This window comes from Acipenser ruthenus, chromosome 8 (assembly GCF_902713425.1).
Source record: "Acipenser ruthenus chromosome 8, fAciRut3.2 maternal haplotype, whole genome shotgun sequence".
Taxonomy (NCBI): Eukaryota; Metazoa; Chordata; class Actinopteri; order Acipenseriformes; family Acipenseridae; genus Acipenser; species Acipenser ruthenus.
The window spans coordinates 46,468,739-46,496,593 of record NC_081196.1 but is presented as its reverse complement, the minus strand read 5'-3'; the positions used below and the strand labels follow the sequence as shown (position 1 = coordinate 46,496,593).

The 27,855-nt window shown below is 38.4% G+C and overlaps 1 protein-coding gene across 2 annotated transcripts in view; it reads right to left on the bottom strand.

Annotated features, from left to right (window-relative positions):
• LOC117406862 (mannosyl-oligosaccharide 1,2-alpha-mannosidase IB) overlaps nucleotides 1–21,531 on the bottom strand; it is a 90,328-nt gene extending 68,797 nt beyond the window's left edge. Inside the window, exons 1-3 of one of the 2 annotated variants that reach the window (XM_034011221.3) lie at nucleotides 20,709–21,531; nucleotides 19,646–20,010; nucleotides 6,870–7,125 (exon numbers count right to left, since the gene is read on the bottom strand). In XM_034011221.3, coding sequence (XP_033867112.1) covers nucleotides 6,870–7,125; nucleotides 19,646–19,956 — 567 coding nt within the window. In that variant the 5' untranslated portion in view covers nucleotides 19,957–20,010; nucleotides 20,709–21,531. The remainder of the gene's footprint in view (nucleotides 1–6,869; nucleotides 7,126–19,645; nucleotides 20,011–20,708) is intronic. The other variant, XM_034011222.3, reaches the window with a different exon arrangement.
• Between the last annotated feature and the right edge of the window lie 6,324 nt (nucleotides 21,532–27,855).

The following is a 27,855-nucleotide window of genomic DNA, read 5'->3' as shown; positions in this document are numbered from 1 at the left end:
TCATTTCCTTTTCACAATATTCCCCCATGCTTTTTTTTTTTTTTCTGGAGACAGCATCTAACTAAACCCACTTTCATTTAGCCTTAAAGAACATATCAGTGTTACACAGGCTTCGGAGCACAATCAAATGTATGCTTCACTGTACAGTGCCAATATGCTTACAAAAGTTAATTTATACACGACTTGTTAGATATTAGTGGCGTTTGATTAAGAGTCATATCTAAACCCCCTCCCTGACCCATCAAGTGTCGGTCTGCACTGATTTGAGCTGCAGTTCACCAGCCGCCTCTCGTACAGATTCTTCAGGATTGCAGTCAGGTCCCCAGGTGGACAGGCTGTACCTGCAGCCTGGCCTGATGCCACAGCATGCTGGAACTGTTCTGAATGCTAAAGCAGGCCCTCTCACACAGCTCCATCAGGAGGGCAGTCGCAGTGATATTTGGATAACATTGTAGTTTTTAATGGGCCGTGACAAGCCTCAGAGGTTGGAGCGTTTGACTGCAGTGCAGAGGGGCTGGGCGCTCCAGACACACACACACACTCCGCAGTACATGTGCAGCCCTTCAGTAGCTGGAATTTTAATCAGCTGATTTCCTGTCGTCTGGGTCACATTTTCATTGGCCCTCTTTTATTCCAATGGTCTTATTGAAAGCAATGATACTGAAATAACGACGACGATGACACCACAGTCTGACATACTGTCTTTGAAACCTCAAAATTGAAGCATGAAGTACAAGGCTACATTTGGGCTGTTTTTTCAACTGCTCCTTGAACACACTGCAAATTAGGAAAAAAATATCTGGTATTCCAAATACCTAAATTACAGTTCTTGCAAAGGGGCCACTTAAAATTGTGTAATGCTGGATTTTATAGCATACAATATTTTACATTTAATGTATTTATTAATTTCAATAATTGGTAGTTTGAACATCCAATGCAAATTATCCTAAAAATTCCCCCAGGGTACATTTACAAAAGAGCTCAGTTCAGCAGCTGAAAGGTCTGTGTACATACTACCAAACAGGACATCCAGTAGAATCAGGTACAATACAGTAATCAAATATGAATTAGTAGCAACTACAATGGATTATTACACCATACATGCAAATTATACAAATAATGTAAGCATGAATGAATATATAAATGAAATTAATTCATATAAAATGAATTTGAGCTGACCATGCATACAGCGTAAGCCTTGGACTCTGGGTTGGGTATAATACAGTACCCTTTTTAGACAGTGAATTGTCTCAGTGCCTTTTTACTTAACTGTATGCAGTGCTCCAGATATTTTTTTCTGTCAGTAGTAAATCACTCCCAGAAATTTGCCAGAAGTAGTAATTTTAAATTGCTTACGAACTACAGTAGTAAATTATTGTGATAATAAAATACGTCCATTAGTACAATTACTTTTTATTTCACATACAGAATTAACAAAACAAAAACAAAAAAACTAAACACAGGTATGCCTGTCCTGAACTAAAACGTCTTGGCTGCTACCAGTGTTTGTTTCATTTCCAGCAACGAGGTCTGTAAATACAATCTGATGGACTTAACTTGAGTCATCTCAAAATTAGGCAGCATGTATTTCTTTTAACTTAAAATATCACAGATGGGTGACAGGGCTCATTTTTTTGTTTGTTGTTCTGATTTTATATGGCTGAAACAACCTGGCTTCCCTCCTACGTTTTCTTTCTTTTCCAGCTTTGTTGAAGTTGTATTTCCCAAGTGACGGACCAAGCAAAACAATCCCCATCAGTTTGTTCAATGTGGCTGTTGACAAAGATTTTGGGTACTAAACCCTCTTTCACACTCTACACTTGAGACACATACACAGAGCAAGTTCACAAAGGAGTGCAACATTTGAAAGAATATCTGTGTGTAAGCTTATGACTCTTATAAAAATAGAGACTTGTCAATTTTTCTGTAGCTTTCACTCATCATGTCATTTACCATTGCCCACTATCTTCAGCTGGTTACCATTTATCAGAGGAGCACACTGCTTTGTGTTTGTGTCCCTTTGCACTCCAAACCTGTCCTCAACATGTTCTAAAGCTTTTTTCACTTTATGCTTTTCTGAACAAGGAGAAGGTTGCTGGGTCAAGCTGAGTGCCAAACTCTTAAGCAGTTACTACAGAAGAGTCAGCATTTACTTGCTGAAGGATGCATTCTGTCAGTGAATCAATGTACTTCACCTTCAGAGACTAAAATCAACTTTCTGCTTTATCACTGTAGTTCACCAGCTCAATTTGAGATGTAAATGTCACCTTGGTATTAGTTCCACTTACAGACACTTCTAAATTCTGACAAGTAATGGCCATCTACTTCCTTTAAGGCATCTAACCCTGACACACATTACCTCCACCACTGACATATTCTCTCCAAACCCAAGGGCTCCTTTTGGAAGTGTTTGCACAACAAGCTACTTTGTCATGCACATCCAGCATAAAGGAAGTGACTGAGCCACTGGGTTTCCATCAGCAGATAACAGAGACCGAGTACGCAGAATGGAGTAGCACTTGTGAACTGCATGCAGAGCATTTCTAATGCTGAGCCATCTAACTGTGATCGGTTCTTTAGTTTCATTACCATAGCGGCGAAGATGAATACACGCTGTCCTCTGAAACGTGTTCCGTCAGCCGACCGCCCCTTTTCACTCTGCAGGCCTGCCATGCAGCCAACCCAGAGCTACAACGTCGAAGGACAACGGAGCTCTGGGCAGCTTACAGGCAAGCCCGCAGGCACCCCGCCAGTCTACAGGGGTCGCTGGTGCGCGGTGAGCTGAGGACACCCTGGCTGAACTAAGCCCTCCCCCCCCGGGTGCCGCTTGCCCAATTGTGTGCCGCCCCCTGGCAACTCAGTTCCATGGTCGGCAGTGGAATAGCCTTGACTCGAACCAGAGACCTCCAGGCTATAGGGCGCTATCCTTTACCGGAGCCCCCGAGAACTGCATTTTAAGCTTAACTGAACATCCTGAGGTTGGTCGCTGCAACCTGGGTTTCACACTACGCAGGATTGTGAACTGGGTAGGAGTGCCAGTGTGAAAGGGCCAATTCCACTTGAAGAATTTCAGCGAAAACACTAACAGCATTAGTCAGATTCAGTGTCCATCTCAAGTCAGTCTCTTATGCACTTCTGTCTGCATACAGAACCAACACAGTAAAAGTGCCAAACATGGAAACACAGACTGCCTGCCTCTTAGCAAATAAACAGATAAACCAACAAAGCAAGACTTAAGACAGCAGGTGTCAGGACAATTAGGACTGCATGAAATGTGTGAGTTTGTAGGTGAAACTCTTGTAGAGATCGAATCATTACCAACTCGGGGGGGGGGGGGGGGGGGGGGGGAATCAGGCTTTATGATGTAGACTGAGAGGAGGCTACAGTACCCTTACGAATCTAGTAATTGGTAAGGGCATTGTAGCGCTGTGGTAGTGCTGTTTTGGTGATAATCTCAGTGTACAATTAAACCTTGCTATCAAGTTCACTGTGGCAAAGAGTTTACAGGTGCACTCTATAATGAGCTGCAGGCTGGTAGCAACAACCCCAGAGCGCAGCTTGATAAAAACACTTTCCAACTAAAATAGTTATATCCTAGACAATTCATAACCTTGCATTCCAGAAAAGGCATTTGACTGGTAGTCAAGGCAAAACACAGAATGTACACGTTTTATTCAGCTTTTGAAAACCTTTTATGTTTTAATTGTATACTGGTGCAAGGTCATCGGTACCAGGTCACACGTGAAAAGATGTTGGCAGTAGAAGTCTCTGTACCACAAACTGAATGGAATTAGATGTACAATCCCGTCATGAAAACTAAAATCTGGCCACCCTAATAGAATCTTATTATAAAGCATCATAAATATTTTATAGAACTGCTGTTTCTAGATAATTTAAGTGTATTCACTCTATATTGATTTACTTTAATGAAGAGTCAATATTAATAACCTGCAGAGGAAATGGATTCCTGCATAGATTCAACCTAGTGGAATCTGAATAGCTATCAAAAAATCGACTGACTGCACAAACCATTTCAAATTCACAATTACTGACTTCAGTAAAACTGGGCCAAGCTTTAATAATCATTTCAAGCCATTAGCAGTTACAGCTTCTCAGTTACTGTACCCTCCAATGATAAAGGGGAAAGTTCTGATAAAACATCACTACATCTCAGTCAGCTAATCATTTACTGAGGTGTTTTGGTTTTCATGAGCGATGCACATCTCAAGGTATCATAGTACAATACGTGCTTGTATATACATATGCATTCTTATTTATATAACATCATAATTAGGGCTTCTGTTTTTCTATTCTTATTAATTGTATTTTTCGGTGCTTATTTTTAGCTATTTTTGAGTTTTATGCAAATCTTTTTTTGGGGGGGGGGCTTTTGCTTTTTATATACTGTATATATGTATAGTAGTACATATGTATATATGTATAGTAGTAACTCGACTGTACTTGTACACTTAAATTGTACTTTTTTTCCTTTGCGGTCTTCCACAACGAAATCCTTGGTCACGGGCACATTCTTCTGGGGTTTTTGTGTGTAAGCATTTTTTTACAATTCACCACAATTTGCAATTATTTTTTAAATACTCCATACCTTAACTGTAATACACTTTAATTCCGTGCACAAACCTCCATTCCCAATTATAATCTCGTTCTAAATCTCACAAGCGGAGTTTCCAATAGAAATGTAGGAATGTGCTGTCACTCAGTAGTTGGGGTGGGGGTTAGTAGGTTTTTTTTTTTTTTTTTGAATGGGAAAGGGGTGGGCAACCTGAATTGGGTAACTTTTTTTACCGATATTTTTTATCGTTTTTTATCATAATGCGTGCCAAAGAGAAATGTTCCTGATAAAATAAAAGCTACAAGTAAATCCATTTTACTGTGTTAAAATACCATCACAGTAGAGTGGCAACACGCTTATTGTCACATGGTGCACTTAATCACTTTTCACTCAATTACAGAACTGCCCTTCTACTGCGTGCTCATTCTGCATGATGACCTGTCAAATGCTTTTGCCTCAGTTGATCACACTTTGTTGTCTTGGGTGGTTTGAACTAGGAAAAACCTTTGACTTTATACTGGTTCACACATAGATCAATATTTGTCAAAAAGATTTGAGTCAGCTTCAGTCAGGCATAGTATCTAAAATTATGATTTCAGTCCATATGTATGTCCTTCACTCACCATTTTCATTTTCTTTTCTCAGAGTTAATGACCTGATTTGAACACACGTTTGTACAAACACAGAGTAAGGTTATTAAAAATAAATAAATAAATAAAAGTTCCTTTAAATCTGTTTGATAGATTTGGGTCTTGCCACAGTGTAGGGCTATGGTAGGTTTGCTGTAGTCTTGGAGTTTAGCACTTTTATTCCTAGTTATTATGTAGAGAGATGATTCAGCAATTGTGTTACAGTTGTATAGTGCATAGCTTCCACTTTGCATAACAGAAACTAAATTAACTTTCCCTTCACTCTGTAAAAAGGAGGACCAAATAGTCAGTCAGTGTTTTTTTTTTTTTAAACTCTCCTAGATTCTAGTCTTTTGTTCAAACCATCTGCATCTATAGTACAAACAAATTGTACTGAAAGCAATTACTTTACCTGATTGAGCCGAACTGGTTGATTACACGCTTGGCTAATTTACCCGTTTGTTTACCCCATGGTCCAATTTTAATAACAGGCTTTCAAACCTTTTAACACGTTGATGTAAATGAGATCACATTAATATTCAAGCTGAGCATTTCTTTGTTTTAAAATGTTAAATTTAATAATTGTATTAAAATGAATGGTCGCTTCTCATTATTGTTTATGCAACACATTTTAGAAAGTAAAACAATAACCGCTCCGCCATTTATTAGTGTTGAAACTCATTAAGAATGGAAGAATGTAAGGCTGTGTAGGAAATACAATAAGCATCCTACAGCTATTCTCTTCCATTTAAACAAGTCAAAGCTAAGCTGACAATTCGATTAGAACTGAACCAACTTTAAACACTCCTTAACAAAGAAAACAACTATACATAAAAAAACTTAGTGCAGAAGTAAAGAAACCTTCATTGGAGTAAGAAGAATTATTTTCTGTTGTGATATTGCTGAAAAAAGTGGTAGTGAAGCAGTGGCTAAGGCAACATGGCAATTTTTCCACCACTACAGTAGCCTATTCACTGGACACAATAAGGGGGCACTTTTTTCTGAAACACAGAGCCAGCTGGCATAGCTTTGTTTTAACAATCAGAATGCCATTCCAATGATGTGTTTAATTTGTGGAAAGTGTCGCAAAATTATAAAACTAGAAATCAAAATAACTCAAATTTGGATTTTGTTCATTATTTTGACCCCAAATAACTGTGTTTCCTTTAAAACCATACATTGCTTCATGTCCTTAGTTACACAAAAAAATAGATTTGGATTGATAAATCTGAACTCTTAACCTGATCACACTGCAAGCCTGAATTAAACCCGAAATCTCTTTCAGGGCTCAACAACAAGCAGCCCAGTCTGGAATAAATACACTATGTGTATTAGATTTATTCAGAATCAAATCTGTGACTACAATTTCATTGTTCATAAATGCGTAAGACAGTAATGGATTAAATCACGAAAACAGAAAAATTGGAAGTCAAGCAGACTAACATTTCAGCTAATACCTTCATTCGTGTTTTTACAATGTCAGCAATATTTAGGAGAACAAGGCTGGTTGATGCCATGCTGATTGAAAAAGGTTGAGATGGGGTCATCATGAATTATTTAAATCTCTAAATATTGCATGACTCTACAATATGATACAATGCACAACTAGAGGGACATGACAGGTACCGGAGGTAGGGGAGTAAATAATGAATGTATGCGAGTCTTACCTCTCTGATCTTGTCACGTTTCTCCTTGACGTCAGGATCTCCCGGGTCTCCATCGTGAATGCCCACCAGCTTGGGCATGGGAACTGGCGGTAGCAGCTTGCTGTCTTTTTTCTTAAGGTCCTGGGCCACCTTGTTCTTCTCAGTCTGGATCTCGGCTCGTAGCTCCTCACGGGACTTCTTCAGCTTCTCCTTCGCCTCCTCCAGCGCCCGCTCATGATCTGCGCGGATCTTATTCCTCAAATGCTCCTCGTCCTCCCTATAGAGTAGAGAGGGGGGGCAGTCACTCAGAATCCTAGCTCACATTCATATAGACACATACACACATACAGTCAAGCCTGCGTAATATCCCTTCAAAGGGACTGAGCATAAACTATGACAATAAGTGGAGCTGACGTTATAAGAGTTCATCGATAACCTAACAAAACAAATGACCACATACAGTACAAATTTAAACCAATTTAAGTTCTCTAAGTCCTTGTACTGTCCTGCACGCATTCTTTCAGTAGAAGAAGCCACTTGAGAGTTGTGATAGTCACTCAACGTTGCATTCCTGCTTTTAAGACTCTTCGATATCGTTGACTGGGCGAAGAAAATGTGTAAGTGAGAGTTTTGTTTTGTTCCCCCCCCCCCCCCCCCCCCTTCTTTCTTGGATAGAGCAATTATTTCAGCCTTCGTGGCTATATTTAAATCTTTTAGATTCCATTTTAATATGCAATGCTAAAAAAACAAAAACACAAGACACACACTTCTGATCTCCACAAGTCCAGCCGGGTGTAACCACAAGAACAGAATGTGTAAAAATATAGTACAGTTGATGCAGGAATCTTTAAATGATATTGTGGAGTGGAAATCAATTGTAACATTTCCTTACTATTAACAATAGTAATATTGTCAGGAGCTTGTTTTCATTGACTCCCATTATACCGTGGTTGGGACATTTCAAATATATATTACACACACACACACACACACACACACACACAATATTATACAGGGCTACTGATTTTCAGTGATCGCAGACAGGCTCGCCGAATTAGGCATTTGGAATGGAATTAGGTATTTCGGATATTAAATTTTGCAATGTTGTCTTTTTCTCCTCGCAACTCCAGTTTTCTGTGTTTTTTGGGGGTTTTCTTTGCACTACACACCCAGCCTCATTCATCATGTGACTTCACTCACAGTTCTCTGCTGAAACTCAACATGGCATCTGCACTAACAATTAGAAAAAAATGCAATGCTTCAGCAAAAGACCGAGGGTGCTGGGATACTATTCTGCACATGGTGCTGTCATTCGATTGATCATGTATGAGTCGATACCATTAAAGATCATATTGCCGGTCGTAAACACGTAAAGAACAAGAAAGCAATAAAGACAGAAACAAAAAATGGCAAAGCACTGCATTTTTCTATGCTGACCTGAGACACTTTGCTCAAGGCAGGGCTTTCTGAAGTAAGTAAGCTAAATTAATTGAGTATTTAACTATTGTTTAGTTTATTTCTTTCCACTCTACCTGCATTTAATAAAGCTATTAGCAATAATAATTAGCAATGTTAAACCATGACTGCTTCTTAAATTCAATTATCTGACGATGAAGCTAGCTCAAAGCAATTTGTCTAGCTATGCATTCCGCAAAGGAAATTGATCTCTTTACTGTGTAAAGGATGTAGTCACTACACTATACACAGTTTGTTTCATAAAGACATTCTGTCTGGAGAAACACCTCTTGTTAAATTTTGAAATATATCCTTGTATTCAAGTTCACACATAGGTACGTGTATAAGTATATTCTTATAGTACACATTCCTATGTCATAATGCTTCCTATCTGAAGCTATCTTAAACAAACTGGAGTGGCACAGTCTGCCCAAAACCAGACTCAGACATATATTATTATGTGATAATATATTCTGACCTGGGTATTATTTTATATAAATACATTTAAAATGTATTTCATCTGGGTCAGCAGCAGGAGAACAGTATTTATTTATATAATCATATATAACAATTGTGTGCCAACACCTCTACTGCCAAATAAACATTTAAAAAGGATCGATACTGTAAGTACTGTCATGATTTGTACACACATACCAATAAAATAAGGCATTTTGACAAAAACTCTATCAATGTCTTTTGTATTGTGGCACAGCTGTTTATCTGCCCCCACCCCCCCACCAAAAAAAAGGATTACCCTTTCAAGTTAAACTGGCTGGCGAGACTGGCAAAGTCTAAAAAAAAACTGTGGTTTTGTTTACAGTGTTATGAGACAAAGGAGCCTGTAAGAATAAAACATGAAGGTGAATGAAGTGGAAATGTAGCCTTCTGGTATATTGGGCATGGTTTGACTGGCTAAGGGGGATACAATGATTTGCAGTAAATGTCAAGTGAGTGCTAGGGTTTTCAAGAAGATGGAAGATAAATAGAAGTATAACTAGAGAACCATTACGAAAAAATGCATGGGGAAAAAAATCATTAACACCTCATCTATAACCATCAATTTCTTAATAAGCAGAGCACAGCACACACTGTGTAACTGTACTGTGGTTGTTCAGTACAAAGTCTTTGATTGCTAATTATTCAGTGATAGATAAGGATACTGACAAACTAGAAGTGCGAGTGCATTGATACATCCTAATTAGCCTAATGTCTAACAAGTAAAGAAAGGAGTGACATGCTGTATGTAATTTATCATGAAGCGTGAAAATCAAGTTCATGTACAGTAAAGCAAATGAGCACAAGCAGAAAAGCAAAAGCGTCTGTGTTGTGTAATTGGTCTTCCATTGTCTGGAAGCAAATACTTTTTTTTTTTGTATCCTCTATCACTTCCGATCTTTATATGACCGATACCTTTTTGTAGACAATATTTGTCACATTTACTTTACCATCTTTACTATGTCTTCCCATGCAGACTCTGAGCTTTAACACAGCTTCAAAATAACAGGGACTATCTATTGTTTCAAACAGGAGCACAAATACTGCAAGAATCAGTAAACTGACATCAAAACCAGCTACTGTGTCATTGTTTACGAAAGTAGTACATCACATATTTAAAACACTGTTCTGCCTAAACTGGTCTGGTCTATGTTATCATTATAATTCCACATGTCTTGTTATTACATGTATTGCATGTCAATGAAGTCACAGATTATTATTATTACTTTTTCTTTGTTCTCAAATATTGTCTTATCAGAATGTTCCACAACATGGCAGATTGCTACAATTCATTGTTTTACTACGAGTTTTAACAGGCTGAGCTTGTTACATACACACAGTGGCTAATCAAGCTTGTATTAAAAGCTAGAATCCATGGAAGTAATTTCTTTTTTTATTTTTATTTTAAAACAACTCTGTAATTGTGTGCTTTAAACACAGTATGAACTAAGCTTACTAATTTGACCAACTACCCTGTGCGTTCTAGGGAAATGTAAATTACTGCAGTAGTAATGACGAATGCCAGAGAAAGAAGCTTGGTGTGGAACTATTTTGGATTTCAACTAGATGACAACGGCAACAGACAGCCAAAACGTCGAAAGTGTTTTAAAGAAGTGAAAAACAAAACAAGGGAGGAAACACCACTTTTTTCTTTTACTGTAGTTTCTTCAGTTTTTTCTTTAAGTAAATGAATCCCCAGTGCATATTACTTAAAAAAAAGACACAGCAAAGATAACAAATAAAACAGGAATGCGCTAGTTGCTGCTCAGAAAGGGAGTTCATTGATGCTTGTTTATTCTGTCATTACAGTGCATTTGCTATAAGCTGCAAAAATATACTTAGCAGACATGTGTCATTAAAACTCTACCGCATGTCAAAAATGTTAGCTATGTTTTTATTTATTCTTTGGATTTTGTGGTAATCCGTATTATGTGTGCATGTAATGTAATAGCTGTGAAACTCCTGTGTTTTGAATTGAATGAATGAGTGATGGAAAGACCAGAATGAATAGACTTAATTGCCAGCATATCAGTTTCCCTACAGGTAACAGGATCGTGTGACGCTTCACCTGCAGAGCAAAGCACAGGACCTATAAAGCTTACGAGTCACACTGCAAAAGTCCGCCAATGCAGACGGCTACTGGTTCAGCATGAAAGCAAAAAAAAAATCACTTACAGTTTATCATAGTAGCCAGTGGTTACCAGTATCTTTTCTCTAATTCCCTTTCTATGCAAGATTTTCAACAACCAAACGAGCATGATGGGCCGAATGGCCTCCTCTCGCTAGTAAAATGTCTTATGTTCTTATTTAAGGTGCACTGGGGAGTTGTTTTGATGGAGACATTTGGTTTGAATATGCTTAAACAGAATTATGTTCTTATAGGATGTAAGAGGAAGGACATTAGTAGACCGTTTGTTTTAGAAATGTGGCATTAAATATAATGCTCAAGTTTAAAATGATCACTATTAATTTGCATATGTTAGCAACATTTTTAGTACCATCAGAAGCAGTTCTTTGCCAGAAATACGATTTTTGTATCCACTGAACTAATTTTATTACATTATTTGGAAGTGATCATTTTCAAAATATCTAAACACTATAAAATTGTAAAATGAATGCAGCGTTTAACATTAAGGATCACAACATTTGTGTGTATTCCTTAATGTAACACATTACTGTATTCATTAAAGGCTAGTCTAGTGTAGCCTTTATACTTTGTTTACTAGTTTTACTTTCTTAAAGATTTGAACAAGATAGATTCATTGAGGTATTATGTTGTATGTGACTTTAAGAACATAAGAAATGTTACAAACTGGAGGAGGTCCATTTGGCCCATCTTGCACATTTGGTTGTTTATTGATCCAAGCAAGAACCTCAAGCCATTTCTTGAATCGGATTCCACAGCAGTGTTTCCTTTTTTCATTCCTTGCTCAGTTTTAGGGCACTAAGATACCTCTGTATGTAAAACATCTGGCCTAGTTATAAAAAGTATGCTTCAAGAAAAGCATTTCTATGTTGTTTTGTTATAGATAAGAATTAAGAGATTCCTTGTAACTCGAGTATTTGAAGCTGCCCGAAACACCAGAGTTCTCTTTTTATATGTAAGAAAATTGTGTCTTAAGTGTTGTGCTTTCCTACCAGTTTTATTTGAATTTTATAGTCAATTTATAGTTTTAATACACTGGAACTTCTTTTCAGCAGGAAAAAGCCAGCTGTCCAACGTTTCGATATGTTGTAAAATCTTTCTCAAGGGAGCATGTGTTTGAATTAAAACACTGGAGGTATTTATAGGTTTTTGACGGCATGACAAATACTTGTTATACACAACTACTTTATATATATATATATATATATATATATATATATATATATATATATATATATATATCAGCATTATTAACTGTGTATTAGCCTCTTACGCATTTTGTACTTGCAAAAACATTACTTTGGCAGTCATTTAACATGTAATGGACAGAAGATCCAAAATAACGCGATAGTATCGAATATCATGATACTGTGCATCGTATCGATAATCCCTAAATGCGGTATCACAGAACAGTAATTGAAAGGTCAGTATAAAAAATGTATACTGATTTTTATTCCTATTTACAGTCCCCTGGCAAACAAAAGAAATGGCCACTAAAAGAAAGCTATGTTTATCCTCCAGGGCCTGGATGTGCATTTATCAAATATAAGCGTCTGTCAGTTGCCCTTGACAGTGATATTTTAGTACAGCGGTGTGCAATTTGTGAAAAAAACGTATACTTGTCCTTCTTAAAAATCTACCTGCCGCCTCACCGTCCCACAAAACACACACAAAAAAGTAGAATATAAAACTTGTAAGGTTTTGGTTTTATTTAACAGTGAACACAATTAATCAATTGGTGATTAACAGGGCAGATCTAGCCTTGTAGCTTGACTGGTTCACTAAATTCTTCAAGACACAGAAAAGGTTCCCTGTGACCCCTCCCCACCTCAACAAATGTATAACACACTTTAAGGAAATGTTCCTTTCAGTGCAGTCTGGAACACATTTGCTAATAAATTTAGGTAACATATTAAGAGTACAACTATACTAAGCAACACTTGGAGTTATTCAAATATAAAAATAGCTTATCTCTGTACAGATATTTTAGTTTGTTGCATCACAGATATAAAATCATTGCCAGCTATTACAGCTGCTTTGTGGAATTCTGATTTTTCTTCAGCTTTCAGCTTTGTACCCCTAGAGTTTTAGGACTTGTGTAACCAGTCGCTTCTCTGCATTTTTTACAGTTTTTCTACCAAAATACACACAATATTTACAGTAGGCTCCATCAAATTCTGCAAAGACAAATACATTTTTCTATTATATACTTTTTTTTTTTTTTTTAACAGTGTATAACATTTTACAGCTATTGTTCCTCATCTAACATCTTGTCCCATGATGGCTAACTGGAACACTGCTGCAGCAGGGTGATCCTGGTTTCATACCCTGATGGCTTTTTTTTTTCTTTCCCTGCACTACTCTCACTGAAAAATAAATACATAACTGAATTAATACATAAAACACATTGTCATAAGATTTCCAATCTATTTTATTTTAATATAATAAAATATTGTGCAGATAATCTCATATATAAGCATTTAATTTCTATCAAACATATTTGTCAATCTCCATGTTCTAATAGTTTCACAAATTGATGGATTGTGCATGTCCAATAAATAACTAATATTTAAGTCCATAAATAGGCCTCCTTCCACACTGCAGAAAAGGTGCAGATAATATGATAGTCTGCAAGTCTACAGGGAACGTACACAAGCCAACTAACACTGCTTTAGAGTTTCTTTATATTATGAAATCATATCATGGAGGCATCACCTACCTATCTCAAACAGCTTCTATAAAGTCTCCTAAATAAAAAGAAAAATATGAAGGGTAAAACTAAGAAAATTCTGAGACTCTTGAGTATTCATTTGGAGGGATGCCCCTGGAGTCCTGTCAGGCACATTGTGGAAGCTGTTTCTGTGCTCGTACCAGAGTTAGAAACTCATATTACTGCAGTCATGCATCCAGTCCTGAGTTTCAGGCCCCTGGGTAAATCTGCTGTGAACTGACTGCACTTAAAACAGCATGAGCCTGAGCCTATGAGTTTACTAATGGGCAGCTGTTCAGGCAGCTCTAAGGGAGGAATTATTTATAAAAGAGGGTCTGATTGCTCAATCACCTGGCTCCAAATCATTTCAATAATATACTTGAGGGCACTGTACTTCTGAAACGCTGGATTAGATGCAGGACTGGTGTCCTATCCTTCTTGCACACATAGAGATATACCAGTGCTGGCCCGGCAAGCATTTTAAGAAACAAGGCGAAATTGTTTAACGATGGACCGGAATGTCATCGAGTCAGCATCCAATCGCAATGCAATAGAAAAACAAAACAGAGATCAATTATGGCAGCAGCTCAATGTTACTTTATAGTGGGTGCATTTTCTTTAAAATAATGTTTCTTTTTCTTATCTAACACAGGACATGCAGGTACAGTCTGGTACTGGTGTGTGGTACAAAATATCACATAAGAACACCACATAAGAACACGAGAGGAGGCCATTCAGCCCATCTTGCTCGTTTGGTTGTTAGTAGCTTATTGATCCCAGAATCTCATCAAGCAGCTTCATGAAGGATCCCAGGGTGTCAGCTTCAACAACATTACTGGGGAGTTGGTTCCAGACCCTCACAATTCTCTGTGTAAAAAAGTGCCTCCTATTTTCTGTTCTGAATGCCCCTTTATCTAATCTCCATTTGTGACCCCTGGTCCTTGTTTCTTTTTTCAGGTCAAAGAAGTCCCCTGGGTCGACATTGTCTATACCTTTTAGGATTTTGAATGTTTGAATCAGATCGCCACGTAGTCTTCTTTGTTCAAGACTGAATAGATTAAATTCTTTTAGCCTGTCTGCATACGACATGCCTTTTAAACCCGGGATAATTCTGGTTGCTCTTCTTTGCACTCTTTCTAGAGCAGCAATATCCTTTTTGTAACGAGGTGACCAGAACTGAACACAATATTCTAGGTGAGGTCTTACTAATCCATTGTAAAGTTTTAACATTACTTCCCTTGATTTAAATTCAACACTTCTCACAATATATCCAAGCATCTTGTTGGCCTTTTTTATAGCTTCCCCACATTGTCTAGATGAAGACATTTCTGAGTCAACATAAACTCCTAGGTCTTTTTCATAGTTCTCTTCTTCAATTTCAGTATCTCCCATATGATATTTATAATGCACATTTTTATTGCCTGCATGCAATACTTTACACTTTTCTCTATTAAATTTCATTTGCCATGTGTCTGCCCAGTTCTGAATGCTGTCTAGATCATTTTGAATGACCTTTGCTGCTGCAACAGTGTTTGCCACTCCTCCTATTTTTGTGTTGTCTGCAAATTTAACGAGTTTGCTTACTATACCAGAATCTAAATCTCGCTAGCTCATCCAAACAAATTGCATGAATGTAGCATGAATGGCTCAAGATCCAATTGAAACTCAGAGGGAAAAAGGTTCTCCAAAAATGTGAGTTTTTTTTTTTTTTTTTTTTTTTAAACAGGCAATTGACTGGAATTTATAATGTTTCTCCTTAATTCATAGCAACTACCACCCTGTGTGGGATGATCACAATGAATCTAAATACTGCCCGGTTTGTATAATGAAATGTGGGTGCCTGAAAGGGTTTTTAAACTGAATGAAGGATTTCAGGAAGTTGGCATGCCCTGTTATTACAGTAAAAGAAGGACACAGCGTCCTGTTTGATGAGTCAGCAATATGTGCAGCAATAAGGAATACTCAAAGTTGACAAATACACACAAAACTAACAAAAACCAAGCATAAAAGTTTATGATCAATACAGTGTGCAAGTGGAAGCCAGAGCATTTTGAGCAGCAAACTGTATAAATGGGTAATTGTATGTAAAAAATAATGTGATATCTGTATAATGTGAAATAATGTGATATCTTATAACAATTGTAAGTCGCCCTGGATAAGGGCGTCTGCGAAGAAATAAATAATAATAATAATAATACATTTTTTAAGTGCAAGCCGTGCTATACTGTTAATCTTTTTTTAATTTGTATAAACTACCACAAGCTCAAGACAACACAGATTTTGAATAATACTGTAGCACAAAGGCAGCATTAAAAGGATAGTTGTTTTTTTAAGTTGGAATTTAATAACTTGTTCTTCTTGGCTTTTAGATATGACATGACTTTGTTTTTGATGTCTCTTAATAACTGCAATATCTTAAGCAGGCTTTTGGCTGTTTTCTCACACTGGATTCCTGCCACACTAGAGAGTTTCTGCTCCATCATCTTGATGTGCTGGAGGACAATGGCTATGACCCCAGAAATCTACAGTATCTTCATTCTAAGGCACTGGGTTTGTGCTGGCTATTTACTATTTATAATATCAGTAGTGGAATGCACTGGCTTCACCTTTGAGAGTCAAATTACGTTATGTCTATTGCTGCATAAACCAGACTCGCATGTTGTTTCTGAATATGGCCATAAGTCCTTAATTTTAAAAAAACACTACAGACCACACAACACATCAGGCTCAGGAGAAATGCAAGAGTGAATAGCAGGGCAGAGTGACTGATGGGGAAGCGCAGATCAAGAAATCAGGCTCTTTTTGAAAAAGGAGTTCAACACCTCAAGCAATAAAAGTTCAATTTTCTTGAAGATTACAGTACACATACACACATGTTCACAGTTTACTTAAATATTACTACTGTAGGCATGTTTATTTTATTCTATTTTCCATAAACTGTCCAGTATGTTGTGTCCAACTGCATTTCCCATCGGTTTTTAAATATAATTTTTATTAAAAAAATTCTTCAGTATTTCAATTGAGAAAATGTCAACAGGATACATACATTTTATTAAAACCAACCACAACAGCCATCTTAGAAAGAAACATACAGCATGCATTTCACAAATACGGATGCACACCGCAGGTTCATCAAATCAAGTGGCAGACAGTACAGTGAAAAAGCACATCACTTTGACTTCCACTCACAGTATGTTAAATAACATCTCGCAAAAAAAATGTGACATATACTGTAGTAGTGCAAGGTAGAGTCCTGCATCGGGTTGGGTGCCCGCGGGTTGGGTTCAGGTGGAAACGTGAGCTTTTTCGTGGTTTGCGGTTCGGTTGCGGGTCAAAAAATGTAATTTTCGGGTCAGGCTCAGGACTGAATTTGAATCACCAAAATCGTTTTCTGACCTTTCAGCGCATTCGTCTGTAACCCTTTCCCAAATAACATATTAAAAGGTAAATGTAGCGGTATTTCCTGCACTAAAGCAGGAGGCGATTAGGGAGCTGACTAAACAGTGTTCTCGGTTTGTACTGCCGCTTGTTTGATACGTTGCAAGATCCTTTTTACACGACTGCTTGGTGATATTAAAAATGTCTGTGGACGAGGTTAAACAAAAGATAGTGCAGGATTTATATCATGTAGCGGATAACAGTGCGAGAGGTAAATCAGAAGTGTGGAATTCTTTTAGAATAGTAGCGAATGAAAATAATGAACATGTGACTGGATTCGTTGCTTGTAAAACCTGTCTATGTTTTTGTGTACGACAGCCACAAAACTGGTATGGCAGCCATATTGGTCCACTGTTAGCATGACAGGTTTAAATACAGTAACCTTGCAAATATTAAGTCACTACCTCAAATGGTTTCTGAGATAAAAACAGACTGTGCCTGCAGCCGCTTTGCAGAAAAAAAAAACATTTTTTTTATGATACCCATGATCGAACTTGAATTAGAGAGAACCACACATTACACTTGGTTACTGAGTATAAAGCCAGTTTCCAAAACACAAAGTGTGAAGTTGCCAGCTGAAACGGTTTGGGTCATTCCATGCCAACTCAACCAGTACCGTTGCCCGTCTGTCTCAGATTTTCCTAGAAAAATTATACACATGATGGTAGCATCTAAATTGCACCTAGGGCAATTTTTTTGGTCAAGTCACTTTCTCACTTTGGTTGACATTTAAAAAAAAAAAAATAATAATAATAATTTCTGAACTCAACGTGTCAGAAAACCCAGAGGTGTATTTTTCTAGGAAAATCTGAGACAGACGGGCAATGAAATGTCCCTTTTCTGGTTGAGTTGGCATGGAATGACCCGTTTATAAAAGATATTAGCAGTAGAAGGTGCCGAGGCAGAGGGTTGACAAACTCATACAAGCTCCCCTTATGGGATGCTCATAATGGTCAGGAATGCATCATGTTCGCTTAATGATGACAGCTTCCAGAACTGGGATTTGTCCCAGAGATACAGTATATTGTAAACAATTCATTGCGGGGGAAGCAATGAAAATATGAACCATTCAAAAATGCCTAATTACGAAGTATGCCTCACCAGTGCTAAACAGATTGGAACAATTACAAGGAGCTAGCCATTAAAACAAAAGCGGAAGAAATGTTGGAAACTAATGAAGCATTGTACAGTATGTACCTATCAAAGTTTAGGTACGGTGTTATTAGTAATGTTGTGTGGGAAATGGGCAGCATACAGGAACATAATTTCTGTAGTTGAAAGTAACCAGATTACATCTGGCAGAGCCTTCAGTAACTATCGTACAGTAATTCTGTTAAAATTACTGTTACTGTTGGGGGTGCATCATCATTAACAGGACTGAGCATTAAACAACTGGTAACAGGTCTTTCACTAGATGTTATAAACGTAAAGATCTCTTAAGCCCCTTTCACACTGGCACTCCAACCTGGGTCCCGACCCGGGTGCTGGTTAACCGGGTCTCAATAGTGGGCAGATGCAGTACCTGTGCCTTCCTTGGGATGAGACTTTGATATCTTCTGGAATCAGAGGTGATTCCCAAAACAGACTGAACGTCCATCCTGATCCCCTGCTAATTTACAGTCTATAATTCACCCAGGTCCTACAAAGAAGCTAGAACATCTTGCTTGAAACATTATGCAGTAATCCTGCCAACATTGCAGTGAAGACTAACAGGAAAACAGATTCCTCTCCAAATTTACAGAAATGCATTATAATACTTATCTGTTCATTAATAAGCATGAAGTGTGAATCATCTCTTCAGAGTATTTTGCATAAAGATCAAGCTTAATCCTCGCTAATGGCGGTCATTAATGAGGTGCCCACAAACTCTCTCCTCCAGCTACACTGCCATTATTACTAACCACATACCCATACATTCCACCTCCCAGGCACACTATACTGTGGCTGTATTGTGCAATCATAGTAGATAGATTTTGTAGATAGATAGATCAGTTTGAACACAACCACACAGTACAAGTCATAATAGTCAGTGGGCAGGAACCAAACCACTGCACACCACTGTAAGAATAGTGCATTACACCAGCCCTCTCCTTGGTTCCCATCAGCCAAAAAACCTGGGCTCTTTCTTAAGCTGGAGAGTAAGGTTTGTGTTGAGTTTCACCCCATCAGTATTTAGAAGGGCAAATTCCTTCTAGTGGTGAATATTATCAGTACTGTGTTTGCTTAAAACCAGACCATCTCTTTTGGCTGCCTGACAGAGCACCTGTCTTTTAACCAGGAGGTCCCTGGTGAAAGTCACAGTCACAGTCACACCAAACAAGGGGTTATACAACAGTATGTTATATCATTTAGCAATAACCTATCGGTTTACAAACTAGGCTACCTTCCAAAGCTTACCCTTCTAATTTTAGCTGTAAGGCCATTCCCATGAAAACCACCAGAACAATGGCATGACCCAGATTTTTGTAGTGATGATTCTATTAATGTACACAAATTTATTTATCTGAAAAATAAATAAATAAATAAATAAATAAAAACGGTATAAAGGTGTACCTGTGTCGGTGTTCGTCGTGTCCTCCTTGACCATGGATGATATGACCCCCAGGGTGTTTTCCCTCCTTGATGGAGTCAATATGAGGTATTAGGACGTTTTCCAAACCCAAATCAAAGCGCTTGTGCTTTGAGGAGTCTGGGAGGAAAAAAAACGCTCCAAAGCACAGGGTGATGAAGGCACTGAGGATGAGGAGTAATATGAACTTCTCAGATAGTCGCAAGGTGGCCCGGTGATGAGGGAATGAAGAGAAGCCGGGGTTTAGGGTTGGTATTCTTCTCCCAGAAATTGGCAACAGAGCCGGAGTGGTCATTTTTTTAATAGTATGGTTTATTGTGATGTGTCTCTAAAATATATTATCTCGTGTCTGCAGAGAGAGAGAGAGATAATTAGTAATACTTGTTGTCCTCTTCAGCAGACGGGCAACGTCTCTTCTGAAGAAAATAACAGAAGACACAAAACTTACGAGGGTAATAAAATGTTTTGCACAGTTCGCCTAAATACTGTTAATAACATGATTTGAGAATCAGCAACCGAAAAAAAATACTTTTAAATTAAACCTGAGAAAAGGGGAGGTGCATGGGCCAAACAGCCATGCACAACACATACATAGTTAAGGTGATTTAATTAAAATGTGCATCAATTACTGAATAAAACCAAGGAACGATGCTAATGTAATTGTATGGAAACTAAATATTTTAGATGCGTGTCGCCGTGGTACAACAAGGTTTTAAAAAAACGGCCAGTCATGATTATTATTATTATTATTTTTTTTTTTTGTAAAAGCATCCAGCACTGGAGTACGCCTGTGATACAACAGTACAATAAAAAAAACAATTGCTATAATTTAGCATTTTTAGTCTTGCAAATCCAAGACGAACTAATTTCAAAATAACGTTTTTAATACACTGTGTGTGCCGTTAATAAAAAAAAACAATGTATACAGATAAGTGAAATTTTTGTATCCGTACAGTTAAGTATGCTTTCTGCATATAGTTTAACATCGGTAACTGTTCGACATCTGAATCCATTCGATAAAGCAGAAAAAACAACCAATTTACATACCAAGGAAAACATATTTTTGTCATTACAAACCATGTGTCATCCACACAGCACGAGTTATCATCCAACCCGCCGGAGAAATAGATTATTCTTCGTCGTTAAAACCAAGAAATCTCGTTAAGTTTAAAAAAAGGAAAAAATATATATATTAATATTATAAAAATCCACGTAGAGCTCACATCCTCTTCACATTGCTGCAATTACGAATATTCGTGAGAGAGATGTACAATTATTTACTGTATTTAAGAGAAAAAATAAATAATCCGTTGCATTTCGAAAAATAACTGTTTGAATCTCCTGATGCTACCCTTTCACTCGTCCGGCCTGTGAGAGACTCGGACACGGTTGCAGCAGGGCTAACCCTGCGCTTAAATTTTAAATCAGTTATGAAACAGACCAGATTAGAATAACGTCCACAAGTACCGAAACTGATATCTGACTGTATACGATAATCTTCGTGTCGTCGTCTTCTTGTTGTTGCGGTTTTTTTCTAATCTATTCTCATCACTAGTGTAACGTACAGTAAATTACATGAGTCCCCCTCCCATTTCGTTCTCAGAGCTGCTGCATCGCCTGTACTACTCCAGCTTTTCAAACGCTATTTTCGAGGGGCTTTTACTAGGGTTTGCACAGATGGCCTGCATAGGTTCCTGTATTACATTTTGTTTGTTGTATGCAGAGATCGTGTTTTTATTTTATCTAGTCTTATCATTTCATGTAAACGATCTCTCTCCATCTGAGATGTTGTTACTGCAGCAGCTCCTCTTCTTAGTCCTCCGGCATCCCAGCAGTAACCGGGAAGGCAAAGTTAGGGAACATCTCGAAACTCAACATGTATGTCAAAATGACAATTGTAAAGATCTTAAGGGATAATCTACAAAGTGTAACTTTATACGGCCGGTGGAAATGTTGTTTGAGTCATTAAAAATAAATAAATACACAGAAGATTAGACATGTAATGATAAGTGGATATTTTATACCTCTACATACTGTATGACACATGCACATTACGTTATATCTTGAGAATTGTACAATTACAGTGTAATTGTTGACCTTGCTTTCATTACACTTTCCATGGATATTTGTTAAAACAAACGATCCCCCTGCACTGTGATGTAGTGAGCCCCTTTCACATTGGCACTCAGACCCGGGTCACAATTCACGTACCTGGGTCATACCCGGGTTAACCGCAAGGAACATTTCTGTCTGTTTGGCCATATTTTTGTTGATTGAGACACAGCATGAGCCAGATTGCAGCAGGGATGAAGAGACATTTTCTCAAATCAAATGGGCCAACGGTTCAATCCAGAGAAGCTTGGATGGAAGCGTCCGTAACAAGCTGCTTCTGCATGACCATTTGGAGGGTGATGTAAGGATACGCGCAAAGTGATCTGTGGGAGCAAACCCCCCATAATACTGCCATAAATCGTGTTCAGCAGCCATAAAGTCTGATTTTACCGGCCGCTAAAAATGCGGCGTATGGAAAGAAAGTATGTAAAGAATGGTGTTCACCTGGCATTCTGCAACCGCTATCAAATTTGCACTTTGCCATCATACATCCATTAAAGTTATATTGAAATGCATTCAAATAAATAAAAGAGGATGGAATTTGGTGGGATCTGGATACTAAGCGGGCATAAACATTATAATGTGATGTAAGGGTTTTGCCTTGCACTTGGGCAATTGCTGACCCTCCAAAAACTTTACACCTCTTCTTACAAGCTCCAAACCATTGTAGAAGCGAGTAACTAAGAGCTGTATTAAAGCAGACACCTGCAGAGACCTGTCATTGGTGTTAGGGTGGCTGCTGTGGTACACTTTCTGATGCGACGACATTGGCTATTGTGGAGCTGGAACACGTTCAGAGAAGGGCAAGACAAAGACCCCGCATAATCAATCCTACTAGTGTCTCTTTGTTTGGGATGCCGGGGAACGCGGTGTTAAAGCGTTATCGTCTCATTCTGCAGGTCATCCTACCTCATAGCTGAATTGAGGGATGACCTAGACCCCAGCGTCAATCTAAGGACTGCTATCCCTGTACATGTCAAAGTGCTGTGTTCTCTCCTTTCAGCCCACAGTTGGAATGTCTGGAGGGAAAGGCCAATCCACCTTTTCCAGACTGCTAGCCAAATTTCTGGATGTCATGCTAAAAAGGGCAGGCCAATACATATCATTTCTTAAGGATACTAGCATAACCGATGTTGGCTGAGGCTTTTCCAAACAACTCTGTTTCATGCTGAGTGACCTCAACCGTAAGGACTCTCAGCTCCTTCTCAGAAAACGTTTATTTTTTTCCTGTGCGCCAAGTCGACTTTGCTGCATTTCCTTACGATTGTAAGTCGCCCTGGATAAGGGCGTCTGCTAAGAAATAAATAATAATAATAATAATTTCCTCTAACATTTGTTTTGCTTTGTATTTTCGTGCGCCACACGTGTCATACAGCGATTACTGCTCTGACACAAACCGTATTTTTTCACATCACTTCTGTGTCGCATCGCAGTCAGCGTGAACATCTCGTACCAAAAATAATTTTTTTTTTTTTTGGTCGTGGTGCGGTGTGTCGTATAACACATTTGTATCGCGTCAGGTGTGTGGATACCTTTACAAGTGCGGCTGCTAAATGGGGCGATGCACTCATTGAGACCCTCATTATCATAATTGCGGATTATTATTTGTGCGTGTTGAGTAATTTGCATTGCTTTTAATTATTTGCACTGCGCCTATAATTACATCACCCCCTTGGTTTGAAGTTATTCCATTCATTGCAGCTTAGTTAATGCTTACCTGTAGTTCCCTGTGGTTCAACATAGCTCAATGCTTAAAGGCTGCTTTCACTTAAGGACCTGAGAGATAAACACGTTTTAAATAACAACAAAACCAAAAAAGTAAGAAGTACTGCAGTTAAGGGCTGAAGCTAAGATGTTGTCCTAATACCTGTTGCACAATCAAGTTATAGTGTGATGGCAATGTGAAAATAAAGTCTGGAAACTAGCAAAATTGTAACCGATAACAGGGCAGAAAGCCCTGCACACCTGTTTCCCAGGTGGCTGATAATATAGGAGATTACATTTAAGTTGGGATAATCAAGGTTTTACTATAACAATATGATTATTGTTTCTGTGATGGGGAGTTTTTGGTATGAGATCCCTAAAGCTGAGGGAACACTTTTTCAGGAACAGTGATTTGAAACCTGCTTCCAAGAGACCGGGTGAATAGTTTGAGGCCTTTGCTGTATCAAACAACTAGTCTCTCCTGGTGTGCCATGCAGTGGCATGAAACCTAGTCTCCTGAAATCAAGTTCCAAGTCTTGTTCCCTCAGCGTAAAAGTAAGGTACAGGGACCTCATATTTCTTCTCAACTGAAGGATGCAGCCTTTCACCTTCTGTACTATCTACTGCGAATGTTCAGCCTGTTTTTATATATTCCATGGTTGTTATCTATACTACATCACACAAGCGATTCTAATAATCATTTTGATCATATACTGATAATCCTTTAACAGAAGCTGTTTCCATCTGAATTCCCGCCGATGTCAGTGAAACTCATACCTGCATGGACATACTGAACGGTGGCAGGGCTGGGGGGAAAAGTCAAGATGATGCTGGGAAAATGAGGACAAGCAATCAAAAGGCAACCAAGAAAGACAGACAACGGACATGACCTTTAAAGGTGCAGTCAAATAAAATGAAATAAAACAGCAATCTACGCCTCAGCACAGAGCAGAGTCAATAAAGCTAACCTCCAAGATTTGTCTGTCCTGATAATCTCCAAAGTTATTAATGTAGGGCAGGACACCAGAGACTGGAAAATAATTAAATTTTCTCGCCCACTGTGATCTGGGAGTCCAAGAAAAATGTACCTTATTTTTAATAGACACTGTTTCACAGTCTTTTCCCTTGGTATATTTTACAGCCAGACCTACTTAAAAATGTAATTTACTTTCAAATAAATGCAGCATATTATGTTATACCTCCAATTATATCCCTAGGTTACAGCATTAAAGCTGAATGGAATGAGCTTTATAGGCAGAAGCATCTGTTGAAGTGCCTTAACCGTATAGCAGGGCAGGATCACTTATCATTTTAATATAGGTTATTATCAACTAGCATAGATTTAAAGACTTTAAAAAACAAATTGGGAAATGATCTTCCCCTATTTGGAACAGGCAATTAGATGGGCGCTTTCTGAAAGTCTTTGAAGCGTGACACAATTAAATTGCAGATCAGGCCAAAGAACTAATCTGACTAATATTTCCAGCCTGTTTCTGTGGTAGTACTTGGAATTAAGTTTTCACCGTTAGTGGTCTGACAATAATTTGCACTACAAATGACATGTGTCTTGTCCAGTGTTAAAGATCTGTCATGACTGTCTTGTGTTTTCCAGGGCTTTCCATGCTTTCTGCTTTGTTAAGGGACAAGACGGCTGCATTGGCCACCACTGTCATGCCCCTTGTGCCACCGAGATCCCTAAATGATTGCTGAATAGTTGCATGCTCTCACACAGCTTAAATAGGTCTAGTTGGTCACATGCCACAGACATATAAATAAGTAAAAGTTTTCTAATACGTGCATTCTTTTATAATTCAGGTGGTCCCTCCATAGAATCACATGGCTTTATCTCCAAATATCTACACCAAGTGTGGTCATAGCTGTCACACCTGCAAAAACAATTTTGCGAGAATTAGTAAGCAACTGAATTATTATTATTATTATTATTATTATTATTTATTTCTTAGCAGACACCCTTATCCAGGGCGACTTACAATCGTAAGCAAATACATTTCAAGTGTTACAATACAAGTAATACAATAAGAGCAAGAAATACAATAACTTTTGTTCAAGCAAAGTACAAGTGTGACAAACCACAATTCAATAATACAGCAGATAATAGTGATAGTTACATCAGGATATGATTAAATAGTGATAGTTACATCAGGATGTGATTAAGTACAAAGTACTACAGGTTAAACACTTGGCAGATTACAGTATTCTGAAGTACAGGATTAAATGCAGTAAAATAGGGGGCAGATAAGAGCAAAATAAAGCACATTTAAATGAAGGGTGATAGTGTCCCAGGATACAAACAGAGGAGTTCTACAGGTGCTCTTTGAAGAGGTGAGTCTTAAGGAGGCGCCGGAATGTGGTCAGGGACTGGGCAGTCCTGACATCTGTAGGAAGGTCATTCCACCACTGCGGAGCAAGGGTGGAGAAGGAGCGGGCTCTGGAGGCAGGGGAGCGTAGCGGAGGTAGAGCCAGTCTTCTAGTGCAGGTGGAGCGGAGAGGTCGAGTGGGGGTGTAGGGAGCGATGAGGGTCTGGAGGTAGCTGGGTGCAGTCTGGTCAAGGCATCTGTAGGCTAGTACAAGAGTCTTGAACTGGATGCGAGCGGTGATCGGGAGCCAGTGGAGCAAGCGGAGTAGTGGAGTAGCGTGGGTGAAGCGAGGCAGAGAGAACACCAGGCGGGCAGCAGAGTTCTGGATGAGCTGGAGCGGACGGGTGGCGGACACAGGGAGGCCAGCCAGGAGGGAGTTGCAGTAGTCTAGGCGGGAGAGTACCAGGAGCTGGGTAGCATAGTTGGTGAGGAAGGGTCGGATTCTTCGGATGTTGCTCATCTGCAAGTTCGTGCCAGAGTGGAGATGTGCTGGGAATAAGAGAGGCAGGGGTCCAGGGTGACTCCAAGGTTATTAGCGGAGGAAGAGGGAGAGAGTGTGGTAGATTCCAGAGGAATAGAGATAGATCAGAGGAGGGGGAGGAGGAGGGAAAGAAAAGGAGGTCAGATTTAGAGAGGTTGAGTTTGAGGTGATGCGAGTGCATCCAGGAGGAAATAGCAGACAGACAGGTAGAGATACGGGAGGAGATGGTAGAGTCAGAGGTGGGGAAGGAGAGGAAAATCTGAGCATCATCAGCATAGATCTTACTCTGTGATTGTTTTTCTTTTTTAATTATTTGAAGATCTTTATTTTGATCCTCGTGAACTGCTGTGGTGTAAAATGTCAAACATGCAGGGGCAGGGTAATGGTCCCCTGGCATCTTGCCAAAAGAGAATGTGTGATTCGTAATATTAAATCACTGCAGTGAAAGGTTTAAGGGCTAAAGTAGGTAAGGCACCTACAGCAATTCCAGTTTCTTTAGAATAGGCAATTTATTTTAATGGGTCAGCCACCAGTTTGTAATGTCATTTCAATAGTACAACAGCGACATCAAGTGGCTGCTAATGCTGGAGCATCTACACAATTTATTATAAATACAAGGCATACAGTGTCTATAAATCCAGACTCCTATCGCAAGGCAGTGTCACTGATGTGAAATAATCTGATCTCCATAAGAGTTTTGTTGCTCCTGATAGGAGACATTTGGGATCATCAATTAAATGATTCACAGTTGGATTTTCCTGTTGTCCCATTGATACTGTTAAGCTTCCAATCTGGGAACCTTCTATTATGTGGAATGCATTGCAAGAATGTTCTGCATATTAAATTATATCAACAGTAGTAAAGATTATCAGACCCCCAAACCATTTCTCAGGGGTAATGCTAGTAATCTTTGTAAGGAACTGCTGTTCATTTTTATATCTGATGACATTTGACATAGATAGGCATTCATTAACCACCGATATGTAAACAGAGTTAATAAAGATTTGTATATAGTACTGTTATCATTCACTGCTCCACAGTAGCATACTCTTTCAGATGTCTTTAGCGCTATTGAAAAATACTCACCACAACCCATTTGCAATGTGCAAAATATTTACAATTATACAGCAAAAATCACGTTTCCACCTTCTGTAACAAGTGGTAAGAAATAAAAGCACAAAAATTAACCACATTTTTACATGACGTTGAAATTTGCAGTTAATGCTATTGTTTGTCTGTACAGTTTTTGTCTGTAAAATCAAAGCTGTAAATCAACATTTAATAGATTAAACTTGTAAACCTATTTAAACACTTTGAGTGAAAAAATGTGTTTACTCATATTTTTATTTTACATTGTTTTTGCAGTGGCTTATAATTCCAATGTATTTCTGTTTACCATTCAAACCTTTAGAATTTTTATAAAATCCAAGCGATAGAATGTATTCAATAAAACACAAAGGATCATATTCACAAAGCATTTACCACTATGTGTGCATCTAGCAAAACCAAACTACTAATG